The 15,854-nt window shown below is 35.5% G+C and overlaps 1 protein-coding gene across 1 annotated transcript in view; it reads left to right on the top strand.

Moving 5' to 3' along the window:
• The first annotated feature begins 8,033 nt into the window (after window positions 1-8,033).
• LOC111873602 (mutS protein homolog 5) overlaps window positions 8,034-15,854 on the top strand; it is a 28,459-nt gene continuing 20,638 nt past the window's right edge. Inside the window, exons 1-5 of the mRNA XM_023868448.2 lie at window positions 8,034-8,178; window positions 9,711-9,861; window positions 10,020-10,088; window positions 12,236-12,464; window positions 14,193-14,421. Coding sequence (XP_023724216.1) covers window positions 8,108-8,178; window positions 9,711-9,861; window positions 10,020-10,088; window positions 12,236-12,464; window positions 14,193-14,421 — 749 coding nt within the window. The 5' untranslated portion in view covers window positions 8,034-8,107. The remainder of the gene's footprint in view (window positions 8,179-9,710; window positions 9,862-10,019; window positions 10,089-12,235; window positions 12,465-14,192; window positions 14,422-15,854) is intronic.

A 15,854-nucleotide genomic window follows, 5' to 3' on the forward strand; every position in this document is an offset into this window, starting at 1 on the left:
CTGAATATTTTCATTTGGAGTCATCATACGTATCTTCACAGTATGCATGAGTTCGAGAGCAAGGCTGTCTTGGCATTTGAAGGTCTGAGTTCCATTTACTTGTAATTTTGGATACTATGTATCCTTTTCTGCACAAATTTATTCTCTCAGTAGTTACCTGTGAGTTCAGAAGGGTTGAAATTGACAGTAGCCAATGAGCAGTTAACCCCATTTCATGTTGTGTTGTTCTAAAGAATATGGTGCATGCGACGTTATTCACAGTATGGCTTGAAGTACATGCTGAAGGAATAAGACAATCATATGAAAAAGAGAACCTGTAGTGTCTCTTAGTATTTCAGCTGTTACATAAAGCATTTTGAATCTAACATGCAATTTATGTCAGTATGAAGACACATGGAGGTACAAGATACCAGGTGTTCATGTAAAACTTTGACACTTATTTAATAAGCATAAATCTGTTGGTCTTCTTGGTAAATTCAGAACCTTTATTGATAAATTAGATAAACTTGTTGCACAATTTAGTATTATATCTTGTTATGTCATTTTACTGTTCATAAATCAAAATTCCATATATCATAGTTTCCAAATGTCTCTGCGCACTTTTTGTTATCATTATATCACTTATTAAGCTAGCCGGGGTAGTGCAGTTGGTATAGCAACTGGCTACAGGCTGGACCACTGGAGGTCACAGTTTGTGTTCCAGTAAGGTCAAAAATTTTTCTTTTCTGTGTTGTCCAGGCCGGTTCTGAGGCCCACCCAGCCTCTTCTCCAGTGGGTACCAGGGATTTTTTCCCTGAGGGTAAAGCGGCTGGAGAGTGAAGCTGACCACTCACTTCCAGAGAATGCCGAGGTCAAGGAAACAAGGATCTATATATCAATTCCCTCATATGTCTTCATGGCATAGTGCTTAATTAATTAAGCAAAGAGACAACTTTACCTTTATATTAATTTTACTTATTCATGTGTTCATATCAGGTGTTCAAGTTTTAAGGTAGTATATAAAGTCTTTCATATCTCTGAAAATTTATTATAACAGTTTTGGTGACCTCTAACAGTAATGCAGAACGGGCAAAAATTTGTATTGTATTTGGTATTCACTGTGGTTGGGATTAAGAACTTTTCAACTGTGCTGTTGCATTACACCGGCTGTGGGTCCACAGTGCCGATACTTAGCCATGCTATCCACTTGAAGCAGGGGTACCTCTAATTGTCAGATCTTCAGTTTGGATGTGTTGTGTGTTATGCTGCGTGTTGCTTGGCATCCCATAGCGTTAGATTTTTTATTGTAGGATAAGAATTTACTTCGGCTATTTTGTTGAAAATTGTTTCTGTAACCAACTCACTTGGTCGTTAATGGCCATACAAAATACCTTGAAGCACATGTTAAGATATGTTCGTTGTTCTTCAGTTTGTCTTGTTGGTTGTATCAGAAAAATCTTACAGGACTCTTTCATACCTGTGATGGTGTATTAAGCGACTTTCAGTTACCTTTGAATATGCAACATTTTCGTTATATTGGAGTTTTCACTAAGCTGGATACCAATCAAAATGTTAATTATTCTTTTTGGTGGCTTAGATGAAGTGGCTGTATTTTTGTCTTGTCTGACGTTATATGAAACAGTCATACTTTTTTAGTTTGTTGCATTTTTCGATCTTGTATTAAATAGTAGCAAGAATTTGGTTATCTATCACGGTATGAGCACTTAACATAATCATGCAGGACCAATAGAGGAGATGCATATGTCATAGAGTTAGGACTGGAAAGGAAATACAGATATGTGTTTCTCAGATGGTGGAAATGTATACATAACTGTTGGTGTGATTTTTCTTGATGCGTCATAAGCGCATAATGAAAAAGACTGGTGGTGCTTATATTAAAAAAAATACATGGTATGTGGTGAATGGCTTTTGTGATGCGTACATTAGAAACTTTTTTAATCTTTGAATGAACGTTTTCAACTATCGAGAATTATGGGTGATGTTTAAAACTGCTTCTGACTGTAAAGTATTCCATTGTCTCACACTTCACATATTAAAAGCACAGTAGAAGTTAGTTGTTAGAGTTTAGAGTATCGTAGTTGACACGTTAGATGAAATATATATACAAATGAAGTTTTTGTAAGTCTCACATACCCTGCACTGCACCCCCTCCCCACACCTTGCTCTATTATATTTTAAAAGTATAATTTTTTCTTGTTATTGTACAGTAAAATATAATAATCTGTATATGAGGGGAAAGAAAGCAAGTTGTATGAGTGGGCACGGAAGAACGATAGAAATGCTATATATCATGCTAATGTTTCATATTTTTTCAATAAAATGTGGCCAATAATTTTTAACGCGCATTTCATTGATGTTGGCTGCTTTGTATCCTTTTATGCCTTACTTATATTGCTTGTTAATGTTTCTGAAAATAAAGGACTGCGGACTCCCCATCCCCTGATAGTGTCAAGTTTAAAGAAAAGATATTTTTATGTAACTATTTTATGGACTTCATGTAATTCAGAATCCTTGCAAGATATAGGTTTTTAAAGAGAAAATGGTGAGTTGCTGTACATACAAGAATTGTGATGTGTAGATAAATGTTAGCAGTGAATTTGTATTTGCTGGCGAGCATAATGGTCTATTCAGTCCACCATCATTGTTCAGTAACTACATAGCTAAAGGTTCAGCAGATATCAGCTATATGAATTTGGACGTCTTGCAGGATGAAATTCACTTACAAATCAATGAAGAAGTAAATGCATGGAACAGAAGTAACAAGAATTTGGTGACTTCTGGCATTTGCAGCTTTTTTACTCAGTGCTGAGTGTGCTAAACCAGCTGTGTGTTTCTGAAATACTCCCATGTGGGGTGTTTGTGGTCCCTGCTCACTACTGCATATTTATGTAATGTGATCAGTTGCTGTTTTAAGCTCATTGCTTGCTGCTATGCTAGTTTTCAATGTGTTGTGTGATATAACAGAGGCAGCTGGGAAACCATCTTGTACTTGAATCTCATTCAGAATATTTTTGGCTGTTGATCAGGAATCGATAGTTGTTGAGTGATGGTATCATTAAGAAATCATACCATATTGCATTTTAGGGTAATATAATTATTTTTTATATCTACTTACTTTATTTTATTTATCCACTGATTTAAAACAAATCATCTAAAACATTTCCATGATCTATAGCATTAGTAAGTTGATACTAGGTGTCATCTGAAAGTAGGTCTACATTTTTAATTGGTTACAGATTTACATATATGATGGATTACTAAGTATATCATGTAACTTAATGCACCTCCTGACTTTTCTTTGCAATTTTTGGTAATGGTAAAGGCAAAACGCTTTTTATATTTTGTGTTGTTAAATTACACATTTCCATTATAATTCTCTTAGCACAAGTGCCTTAGAAAAGGCATTGTTGTATTACATGGGTAAGGCGTAATTATACAAGTGCACCAATTTATTATTGTATCTGTAAGAGGAGTATTTTGAAAAAGTGCACAGTATGGTCTCAAATTCTGTTGTCTTAAATTGAGTATGAGATTTCTTAATAAGAACAAAGATCTGATAAAATGGGAAGGTATGATTCCCAGTTGTGAAAGATGCCTGTATTTTTCTTTTTATTATTGTATATTTTTGTATGCTTGCATCTTATTTTAAGATTGCAGTGTTATTTTTTTTTAAATGGTGTAATAGCTGGAAGAAAAAAGTTCTGAGCCACTGCACATAAAAATTAAAAGAGTTGATTTGAGTAACTTAGCTTTGGAACTTAAAAAAGTTGCACAACTAAGCTATTGTCAAACAAGATGTATTGTGTGCAGCTTTCCTACATTTTCATGTATCACACTTAGCATTTCTTGGGTATGGATAGAGTTTTTAACTCTTCATGTCAGGTTCTTTATGAAATCATTATTGTATATCTATAAAGTCCATATGCGTTGACAACAAGACAGACTTTCTGCAAATCATGTGCAGATGAGGCTTTGCATTTTGAACTAAATACATATGTAGACCTCTCTTGTAATATTCTGTTCTTTTGGTATTGAGCTGTATATTGAAGATGGTTGAGCTTAAATGACACCAGAACTGGTGGCCTCAGGTATTTTTCAGTTACAGAACCCCACTGTACCATTACACTTCACAAAACGTACACATACTGAGATGAAAATATTAATACCTACATGTTTTTGTCTTCGTTCCTCAGTTGTAATCCTGTTTGTAATGTTACTGTGAAACTGTTTGCAGAGACATAATAGTTATCCTCGGAATTATTTAATAGACACTGTATTATTGAGAAGTATATTTTCCAAACGACTTGAACTTCATAGACTACAGAACAGTATTTCAGGTGTTTTATTAAGAAAATTTAAATGTGCATCATACAGGTCAAGAGTTAAGAAGAACAGATCCATTTTTATTTATAGCTAGAAATTCAGCCCCTGCGCTCACACCTGAAAGAATGTTTGATTTTGTTGATTTTCTCCTGGAAAGTAGTGTTATTTGTATAAGCAGTGATGCAATCTAGATATTCTCACTCATTGCATCATATTGGTGGTATAACCCTCTCAAAAATGGGTTATTTGTTTGTGAGCCCAAGTCCTTCTATTATATAGGACTGCTATTGTTTAATGTTACTCTGTAATAATAAACTGGAAATACATTTAAGCCGTTGTCCAGCTGGGTAAGATGGTAACAGCTTACTGTGGTGTAGCCATTATGCCAACCGCATGCTTCAGTAGATGGGGAACAGAGGAACCACAAACTTGGATCTTGTGGTCATTAGAATTAGTTCACATCACCTTGACTTAAGAATGCGGTGGATTAGTTTAGTATCTGAGATATGTTACGCAAGTTAACACACATTCTGTTGTCACGTTTATGCATTACATCACTGCACAAGTTTTGTGTCCCCATTTGCTAATTTGTTTATGCTGCTTGGTATCCAGAAGAGTATCAGCATTTATGTTCATGGGTATGTTCAGATTATTCTGGAGAATATTCAGCAGGAGGTATACATGTATGGTTTGATAGATGCCTTGATGTATTAAAAGTGTAATGCGTGGGATAGAATCAGACCCAGTGCTTTATGAGAAAGCACACCATAAATGTATTAGTCAAGCTTAATGGAAAAAATATTTTATTTTTTACAATGAATATAATTTAAGCTTTTAATGTAATTAATGGTTTTTAAATATATCTGTGATGCAGGTTTGGCATCTCATTTTTCTTTCTGTTGCTAGGCAACGTGGAGAAGAGAATGCATTCCTTTATTTGTGGCACTCCTTTCGCCAGTAACTCTGTCGCTAACTTGTTTAGTGCAGTTTTTAATTGAATCTCTTCCATAGTAGCTTTTTCAGAGTATGAAGTTGACTTAAGGATCCTATCCCTTTTAAATGAATCATTTTTTTTTTGTATTTGTATTATATTTTTTATGTTTACAGCCTAAGGAAAACAAATAAATGATCATAATATTGTAATGTCTGAAGTTTACCTTTTGAATTCTCTGTTAGTATGATTCCCTCAAGGATTCATATACTGTTGATAGCCATCTCTTTGTATCGTAACAGAGCAGCTGTATTTTTAAAAAAATATTTCCAAATCATACTTGTTCCTAGTGGTTTATCCTTATCTCAGTATATCCGTAATACTTAACCTGTTGCACTTGTGAATTTGGGAGGAGCTCACAACACCTGCTTTCCTTCATACCTTTAAGTCTCTAGAGATAGGTTAGTGAGGCAACAATTTTGTGATCTTAATTTGCCAATTTTCAACTAGTTCAAGACATAATACTTAAAAACTTGCCAACCATGACCTCGGAGATTTGCGTAGAACTGTATTTCTAACAGAACACACAATAAATGTTTCAGACAGAGTTGGATTTCAGGTTGTCAGCAGTAATTAAGGAGTTGGCAAGTAGGGCTTGCTCTCTGTTTCTTACTTGGTTTACTCTTTTACTCTGAAGATAGAGTCAACATGTTCTTCTGAAACATCAGCAGACATCTAATATGGTACATGATGTTACATCCCAGAAGATGGTACACTCACATAGAATCTTTGTAGATGTGTTTACAATCTATCACCATACCAAATTTTGTATGTGTGACTGCAGTCCATATTGTGGCATATAGCCTGTTCGGCAGAGACCTCAAAAGAGACGATTACAGCTGTTGGTATGCAATAGGCAGGTAAACAAATGGCCTTTTCTAAGAAATGGTAAATAGACATGTTGCTGCAGAAATAATGTCCAGTCTATCCCAAGGCAACTACCCATGACAACAGGATTGTTGGAGGCAGTGTTTTCTGTTGGGTTCACCCCAGGGACATATGACAAGGACATCAACTCCAGACACCAACCAAGCTGCAGTCAGAGTAGTGAGCCAGTTACTAGAGAGAGAGTAACCGTGTGGAGGTGGGGTCGAATTACTCCACCGTGACCCTGCGAGTTGCAGGAGGCGACGAAAAGGGAAGTCTCAAATCTGAGACAGTAAAATATAGTCACGAGTCCCAAGGGACTCGGACCCGAGAAAGACTGTGGTGGCAAGGGCCAGCATCATATATAAAAGACAGACCCGTCCTCTTGTCAGAGAGGGCACCCCACAAAATTTCAAACAGTAATAAATATCTGGTCATGAGCCCCAGATGGGGCTTGACACCAAGACTCACTGACTGACCATCAGTCGCAATGTAACTTTGATTTTGATTTTGACGTTGACAAGCTGCAATGACTTGTCTGCACTTTGGTTGTCAGTTGGGAGTCAGCCTGTGAAGAGAACATACAGTCATGCCATACATGACTATGTTACTGATTCGATATTGCCAGGAGAATTCAAGTTGGAGTAAAGGAGAACTGAAGAAATAGAAAGTATTATAAGGAATATTTGCATTATTGTTTACAACACCATTACTGTCATATGAATCTGTAAAAGGCTATGTACCACTTAAATATCTGGGGTGTGACATTCACATGGTCATCCTTACCTTTAATCTTTTATTAACAGCACTAGTGCAAGGATGGAAAGCCATTGCCACTGAATAAAATATCAACTGGTACCAGCAATCACTGGTTTTAGCTACATGAAAATTTAGCAATTTACCAATTCATTTTTGTATGATATATTTTTGCTGTTAACTTCATACATCAACACTGAATATGAGATTTATCGTTACCCAGACAACTGTGCCTGCAAGAAAATGGCTATTATCATATAACCGTTAAATATGCATAACTAGGCTTAAGAATCCATCTCACATGATGTAACAAATGTGTAACTCAGAACTACATACAGGCCAAGAATTTAACACCCCTCTAACCTGCAACATTAGTTATGTCCCTAAGATCACCTGAGAATAATGAAGCAATCGCAGCATGTATCAGTTGACGTCTCAAGAACGGCTCAGGTCCACTTAAGTAGTTATTTATGTTCTCTATCATACATTTTCTTCATTTGAAGATGTAAAGAACAGGAAGGCTCTGTAAATAAAAATTATCCAAGGAACTCGAGTCGTAGAAAACAGCCTATTTTATATTTTTTGTTCTTCCGCGTCGGTCGACTAATAACGAGCCTGATTGTGAGTGCCCGATATCTGTAAGACTTTCGTAGATTTGGGATCCATAGTATATTGTGTTCCAAAGTTTGGTGCAGGGCTAGAAATGTGGGTATATACTACCTGCATACTTCCAGAGTGCTTCATTTTCAGATTTTTTTTTTCCTGCGCCTTAAAATTTCCTTCGGGGTAACGCGCTATGAGCATGGAGCTGACGATTCATCTCAATTTAGTACCGTGGTTACAAATGGTGGAGCTATATCTTACATGTATTAGATTTGTTGCATACACATCTATATATATTTAAATTACGTATGTATTTCAACGACTTTATTGAGTCGTGCGTCCTGCTGTATGTTACTAATTAGAGATGTAATCTTTGCTAGTAAATGTCAACGGATGGTGGATATTTACCAGAGATGAGTTTCACCCTCCATCACGTGATGTCAGGGTAAAAGGAGGGAGAAATTTGAACTTTGACTAAGCAATTACAGTTTGTCGTAGGCAGTGAATGTTTCGGCAGACACTTGGAAGGTTAAGACGGCGTAATTGTCAAAATTAGTTTCAAATAATATGTCTTCGTTGGCAGACAACTTTAATTCTGAATCCATAGTACACTATAACGGTGATATTTCTACAACCAGGTAATCAAACGCTACAAGTGAAAATGAAATGTAATTTGTGTATCTTGATAGGTTAAGTTACAGAAGTCAAGTAATTGTAAAGTACGAACAACAGAGAAGACCAAAAGAGTAATCGTTGATTTATTAAACAAATGTTACGCACGAGCGCACACTCCAAACGTTTTAGAAGTAAAAACTAGCACATCTGCCAGTGCAGTATATATTTCGACTTTGAGGCCAAAACCGACAGAGGAAGAGAGAGAGAGGGGGTGGATAAACATCCATGTTTAAATTAGTATAGGAAGTTGACTAAACTAATGATAGGAAATAATTATTTTCAATTTCCACAGATATAATATTTCCCACAGCACTGAACAATTTTTAGAAACTTGATTTATGCAGGGATAGTGTGCTTTCACAAGCATGTATGCATGCACTCACACACACACACACACACACACACACATATGGTCTCGTGAAGGGTAAAGACATTGCGGTGCCTAAGTACTGCTAAGCACTATGCTATGAAGATGCGTAGTGGACATGTACACATATGTACCACCTCACATGTTCTAGACCTTTGCACTGGAAGCTCACTGATCTGACCCAGTCTACTCCCAGGAAAAAGTTATGCATTGCATATGTGGGAGGCAGCTCTCAGAGATGAGGACATTATGAGTGCAGAGAGAGAAATATCAGTCCCTGCTGAGAATTGAATACTGGTCTTTTGTAGCAAATTATTTTAATGATTGAGCTTTCTTGTCTCTACACATGTGTATAAACGTAATTATTAACACTTGTAAAAGTGTCCACCTTGAAAAGCTGGTAGTCATCTTTAATGAAACCCAAAATTATATGACCTTGTTCATAAAAGCTTGCAACTGGACCTTATTCTGAGACAGTGATATCTAGTCCTCATACTTTTTGTTTATTTCAAAAGGTTACTTGGAAAAGGGTATCAGTTGGATTTTGGCGAACTATTTAATACATATCATGAACATGCAAGAATAGATATGTATGAATATTCCATGAGAAAATGAGATGGTTCTGATCTTCCATTGTACTAATCTCTTGATGAAAATGGCATGAGTCAAGACAGTTTTATTTGTATGAATAACAAAAAGTTATGTGTGAGCACTTAACAGTAGGTGACTTATACAAATATATGTAAATGAGATTGAGTTCGGCTTTTCATTCCCTTGAAAAAGACCATGAATCCAAAATTTTTATTTTTATTTATGAGCCATAGAGTCATTGAAAATTGTGAATTACAGTGAAGGAAAGGTTAGTTAAATAATCCTGTTTTATTTTGAAGTTAATGGGTAGGTATGTTCATTTCCACTACAGTTTCTTGTTTCTCTTCTAAAATTTACTTCCTTGGACTTATGCATTTTTTTCAAATGACCTCTTCCTTTTCTGTAAATCCATTAATGTTGACCTCTTATCTGTGACTAAATCTCATAAATGATCTTGTCCCTCTGAAGTTTTATTTTCTTCTTTCTTCTGCATGCTACATTCTCTGGAAATGATTATTTCCATGGTTAATATTTCAGCTGCTCACAAGGAGGTGCAAATCCACACTCAGATTCTGGGTGTAACAAGACTAGCAGCCATATCCCGTCTTCAAGTAATGTTACAGAAATCCTGCCTCAATCTTCTGATACTGAGAAGCAGTATGCTACAACAGACTCAAAAGAGGATATGGTAGGCACATTTTATGACTGTGGATGTAACTGAAAGCTGTCATTCACATGCAGCTTGATGAGACAGAATCTGTTGCAGAGCCTCATCTTATCCAATGCAATGTTTGCTACCAACTGCAATCTCATCAAGATAGATTTTTATCAACTTCTGTGTTTCAGGTGGTATTATCCGTCTTCTGGCGTAAAGGTATGCTTGGTGCCGCTTATTACTCTGCTGAAACTTCAGAGGTATAGTTTATTATTTTAGTTTTTCAGCTTGATAATAAAATTATATACTTATTTTCTGATCTTCAAATAGTTCTTCAGTTTTAAAATTATAGAAAAGCTCATGAAATATCTTATGCAAAATATTTCTGCCCTTAATTCTAATTTAGCCATCACTTGATGTATCTCATTTCCACAAAGATGGCTTTGGAGACAACCATTGCATTTAATATCAATTATTTATTTGTCATGTAAACTTTTACAAAGTGTGTAGTTGGATCATGAGAATGTAACCATTATGTATAATGTGGAGAAAGTGCCACTGCCAGAATTTTGGTCATGTCGGGTTTGTGTTTTTAAGTTTATTTGTTTAATATGTTAACAGATGTAATTAATCAGTGTAGCTGAATTGCATTAAAGTCAAAATGCCCCATATGTGGATTGTAGCCCTTTAGCAATTTACTGTAGTCCCTCTGTAGGTAGGTACAGAAGGAAATTTGAATATGTAAATAAATAATTGCATACAAATCAGTGCCTGAAATAAGATGAGATACAACAATGACAATGGTGTTGATATATATGTACTATTTTTCTTTTGTATGTGTAGGATCAATATGTTTTTACCCAGGGATTTTTTCTTGATGTATGCATCTACATGGCACATATTTTATAAAACAAAAATTAAAACTATTACAAACACATTGGCAAGAAGTGAGGGAATATTTGAAGTTGAAATAATGATTAGCATTTTTTGTCATGTATTAGAGGTTTGTTTCTTGCCCAAAAAAACTTGAAAAATATACCCTGTTTTCTGGCACTAAAATGGTTGACCAGCCTCAAAGAAGTTTAGATTTGAGGGCCTCACGTTGGTATCAAGATTACAATCCTACATTTTATAGGAACCCATGGTCTCCATCTCTGGATACCACATCCAAGCAAATCATAATCTAGAAGTTCAGTCAAAATATATAAACAGTTTCTAAATTATTGCTGTTGATATCAATCAATGAATTTATTTGTTCTGAGAATCCATATTTGGAGATACAACCTCCAGATATAGAACAAGTCAGTAACTACATATTAATATACGACATGAGTCAACAATACTATGAAACTTAATTACCTACAGATTTCATACACATCAATCATATAATATTTCATCCCATTTTCAACAATTCAACACCAAAAGAAACCCAACATCCAACATTTTCTTTTATAGATTAAGTGAGGACAAGATATTTGTCATAACATAAAACCATAACACACTCACATCAGAATTGAAGGGACACAAATTCATCAACGAAATAAATGGAATGTTTCAACAGAAAGGATTTTAAATCCCTCTTAGAAGCGTTAAATTTTTTTTTTTAATTTTATCTCGGGGACATTTTTATACAAGGTGATACCCATATTTATAATGCTTTTTTAAAAGGATCTGTATTGCAGTGATTTACATGTAAATCTAGTTTTCTTTGCATGTTGTGATTATCGATGTCCACATTTTTTTTCCATAAAGTCTTCATATTCTTAAATAAAACATCATCATCATCATCATCATCAGTAATCTGTCAGACGACAGGTCCACAGTCTCTTCCAAAACAGTTTCTCCACTTAATGCGATCTTCTGTTTTTGGAAAGAGACTATCCAGGAAAAGTGATAATGTGGTAGTTTTTCCATTTGCTTTCCACATCGCAGTACAACAGCCGTTCAAACCACTCTGGTCACGCCTGTTGCTATACGAACTTGAACCNAGAAAGGATTTTAAATCCCTCTTAAAAGCGTTAAATTTTTTTTTTAATTTTATTTCCTCGGGGACATTTTTATACAAGGTGATACCCATATTTATAATGCTTTTTTAAAAGGATCTGTATTGCAATGATTTACATGTAAATCTAGTTTTCTTTGCATGTTGTAATTATCGATGTCCACATTTTTTTCCATAAAGTCTTCGGAGGGGGAAATAAAACATATCACTTCAAAAATGTATAGCATTAAAATAGTGTTAAAATATTATAATCTTTAAAAATTTGTCAGCATGACATTCGATTATTAACGCCACTGATAATTAGAAGGACCTTTTTTTGCAGTTTAAAGACTTTGTCACATCCTTACTGAGCACTAAGTCTTGTCTGAATTGAAATAATATCTGAAATATCTGTTTGTTGACCAGGTGCATATAGCAACAGATATTGTTGATGTGAATCCTGAATTCAATATCCTGCAGAGTCTCTATCACCTTGTTGAGCCAAGTTGTGTACTAGTGATCTCGCAAGTTCCAGACTCTTTCATTTCAATGCTAAAGTCTCTGACAGGGGCAGACAGCCCATCAGATTATGGTGCCAGCAAAGAAAATATTCATCCAGAAAGAAAACTGAATATTTTGCCACGGAAAGATTACAGTAAGCTAGTTCTATCATGTTATTTATTAAATTGTTATTCCATGTCCAATATAGAATTGTGTATGATTATAGCAAGTGTCCACAACTGGTGTGCTGCCACAAGGTGTCAGATGTGCCACACGTTCTTATATGACATTGTATATTTGAACATCATGGTTAGGAAAAGGTAAAATGTTAAATTAAATTATTGAATTTGAAACGTTTATTATTTGTTCCAACTTGTGCCTTTTACTCTTCTATAGTAACTTGATGCCTCCCCTTCAGTTATTACTGATGCATGTATTATTCTTAATATAATACAGGCTAAGAAAGTACATACATATTTATGGCCATGTATAGTTTTGCATGCTTTTTTTTGTGAGGCCAAAAAATGCAATGTGCCATCACGTGTTTTTGAACAATTAGGGTGTTTTGTGGGTGAAAATAGGCCGTGGAACAATGGGTTATAGGATGCTGTGTAGGATTTGAGGTTCTCACAGCGGTGGTTATGAAGAGTTGTATTTTCTGGAATATAACGCCATTGACTGGTTGACTTTCGGTGGACTACATGCCATTACATTACAGAAGATAGAACCTTTTATAGGATGCTAGTTCATGATTTGTTTTAGGGACCTAGAATATTCTGCACACGAGACAATTTAAAATGTATCGACTTGTTCCAAAAATTTGATCATGAGTCATAATCGAATGCTTTCATTCATGTTGTAGTTTTGAATGTTCCTACTTTGTATTTGAGGCACCAAAACATAAAAATCGGTATATACAAAACTAGAATTTTGCCTGTGGTTCTATGTGGGTGTGAAACTTGGTCTCTGACATTAAGAGAAGAACATAGGCTGAAATTGTTTGATAACAGGGTGTTGAAGAGAATGTTTGAACTGAAGAGGGATGAACTGATAGGAGGTTGGAGAACACTGCATAATGAGCAGCCTTATAACTTTTCCTCTTCTCAAAATCTAATTGGACTGATCAAGTAAAGGGTGATGAGTTGGGCAGGTCATGTAGTATGCATGAATATGAGGAATTCATACAGGGTGCTGGTGGGAAAGCCAGAGGGAAAGAGACCATTAGGAAGACCTAGATGTAGGCAGGAGAATAATATTAAAATGCATCTTAGATAGATAGGATGGGGTGGTATGGACTGGGTTGATCTGGCTAAGGATAGGGACCAGTAGATGGCTCTTGTGAACATGTGAACATGGTAATGAACCTTTGGATTCCATAAAATATTAAAAAATTCTTGAGTAACTGCACAAGTGGCGGCTTCCCAAGAAGGTCTCAGCTCCATGGAATTAGTTAGTTAGTTATGTATTTGAGAGCTTTTCAGTTTGAATCTTTGCTATGAAAATAGAGGTTTTACATTGGTTTCCTCAGTCCCTTCAGACAAATGTGGAATCAGGATCCTAAAGAAGTCTGTAACCACTTCCTTCCCAGTTCATCATTCTTAACCAGTGACATAGATGCGACCATTTTTACTGTGCAAAGTTAAGAGAAGAGGAAAACAGAAATAAAGAAGTAATGTCTTCTATACTCATGATAAATGAATCTGGCTGTTTACCATAGTAATTTGAGTTTTGCAATCTTTGCAGTTTGTCAATTTTTATCTTCTTATGTCATTATGATTAAGTATTACTGCCATAAAGAAGAGACATAAAAGCTGAGCTAATTTTGAGCTCTATAAACCAAGTGTCTTTGGTAAATGATAAGAATTTAATTGTTTGAATTTAGATTTTGAGGCATGCAGAAGGAGAATCTTCCTGCTGAAACTTCCCAGTGAACCAGTAGACTGTAATGAAGAGGAACATCTTATGTACCTGAACTCACTAATTGACATGACAAATGAATCCATGATACAAGCACTTGGTGTTCTACTGAAGTGGCTTGATGTATCCTGGGGTTTTCTACATCTTGATGAGCAGACTCAAGCTCCAATAATGGCTATTAATACTATTTCACTGTGAGTTGACACTGACACGTTTATAATTTTGAAGCCCCCCCCCCCTCCCAACATGTGACATGCACGCATGCATACACACACACACACACACCATTCATATTCCTGTTCATTTTCCTGCCCAAATATGTGATTGTGGGTTTTATGTCTAGGTTTATTTAGAACGATGCTGCTTACTATTGTTCATTATCAATAATGATCACAAAGGGAAAACAAGTATCGGGTATCAAGGTTACAGTCTTATTGGATGTGAAGCTATGTAGTTTGGTTCATAGGTACCAACATTTGGAAACATCTGCTGCCTTGACCATCCCAAAGTTGGATGCAGTAGATTCCTCAACAATGTTGGTACATGTCTACCTAACTACATGGCACCACATCCCAGAAGGATGTAAGCTTTTCCCATAATGTTTCTTTATTATACATTTTCATTTTTAAAGCCAGCGAAATTCAGCTAATGTCTATACATTCCTCATGGTTGTATCACTGTATCATTAATTTGACTAACCTTTCCTGTAGTGTCTGATGTTTCTGATCTTTTTAATATTTTAGTTTCTTATTTTATCCCTTATCATTTGTTTTGTAATGCTGCATAGATATGTCTTTATTACTGCTGGTAATCCATGGGAATTTTATTGATTCATATCGAAGTTCCCACTGCATAAAGAATCGACCAGCCATATATTTCATGTGACAAATCAGTAGCCTTATCTGATGTTTTTAAATTCCAGATTTTGTTTAACTGTGGTACAGTTGTGCAGTTCTGTACATTCTCTCTGTATCCTCTGTTATATGCCATCTTGCTGCCCAAATGAGAGAAGTTACAAGTTTCTTCACTGATTCTGCTAGGTTTTATTTTATGCTTCTCTGTTTTGCTCATTCATTACTCATGGCTGTAGTTTTGTCATTATTGGTCAGAAAGCAAGAAGAAAAGAGACTGGATAGAAGACAAAGCTGTTGGTGGGTGGATAACATTAAAATGGTTCTTAGAGAGATAGGATGGGGTGATATGGACTGGACTGATCTGGCTTTGGATAGGTACCAGAGGAGGGCTTTTGTGAACACGGTCATGAACCTTTGAGTTCCATAAAATGTTGGGAAATCCTTGAGTAGCTGCACCACTTGCTGCTTCTCCAGAAGGGCTCAGCTCCGTGAAGTTAGTTGGTAGTTTTGTCATAGATGGTATTAATCAAAAATTAATTTTTTAAATTTGTACAAATTAGGCAACAAGGACTGCCACCATATTTTATATAATTAGAAATATATCAGTGTAATGGACATAAAGGTATAGCTAATAATGGTATGAATATTTAATATTATTAATTCTTCTCTGTAAAGCACGTCATTATCAAGGCAATTGTCATCTGTTGCTAAAATATATTTCATGATGGTACATTATGAAAATGTGCTTATTTGAAATATACTGTTTTGTCTTT

This window comes from Cryptotermes secundus, unplaced genomic scaffold, assembly GCF_002891405.2.
Source record: "Cryptotermes secundus unplaced genomic scaffold, Csec_1.0 scaffold644, whole genome shotgun sequence".
NCBI classification, from domain to species: Eukaryota; Metazoa; Arthropoda; class Insecta; order Blattodea; family Kalotermitidae; genus Cryptotermes; species Cryptotermes secundus.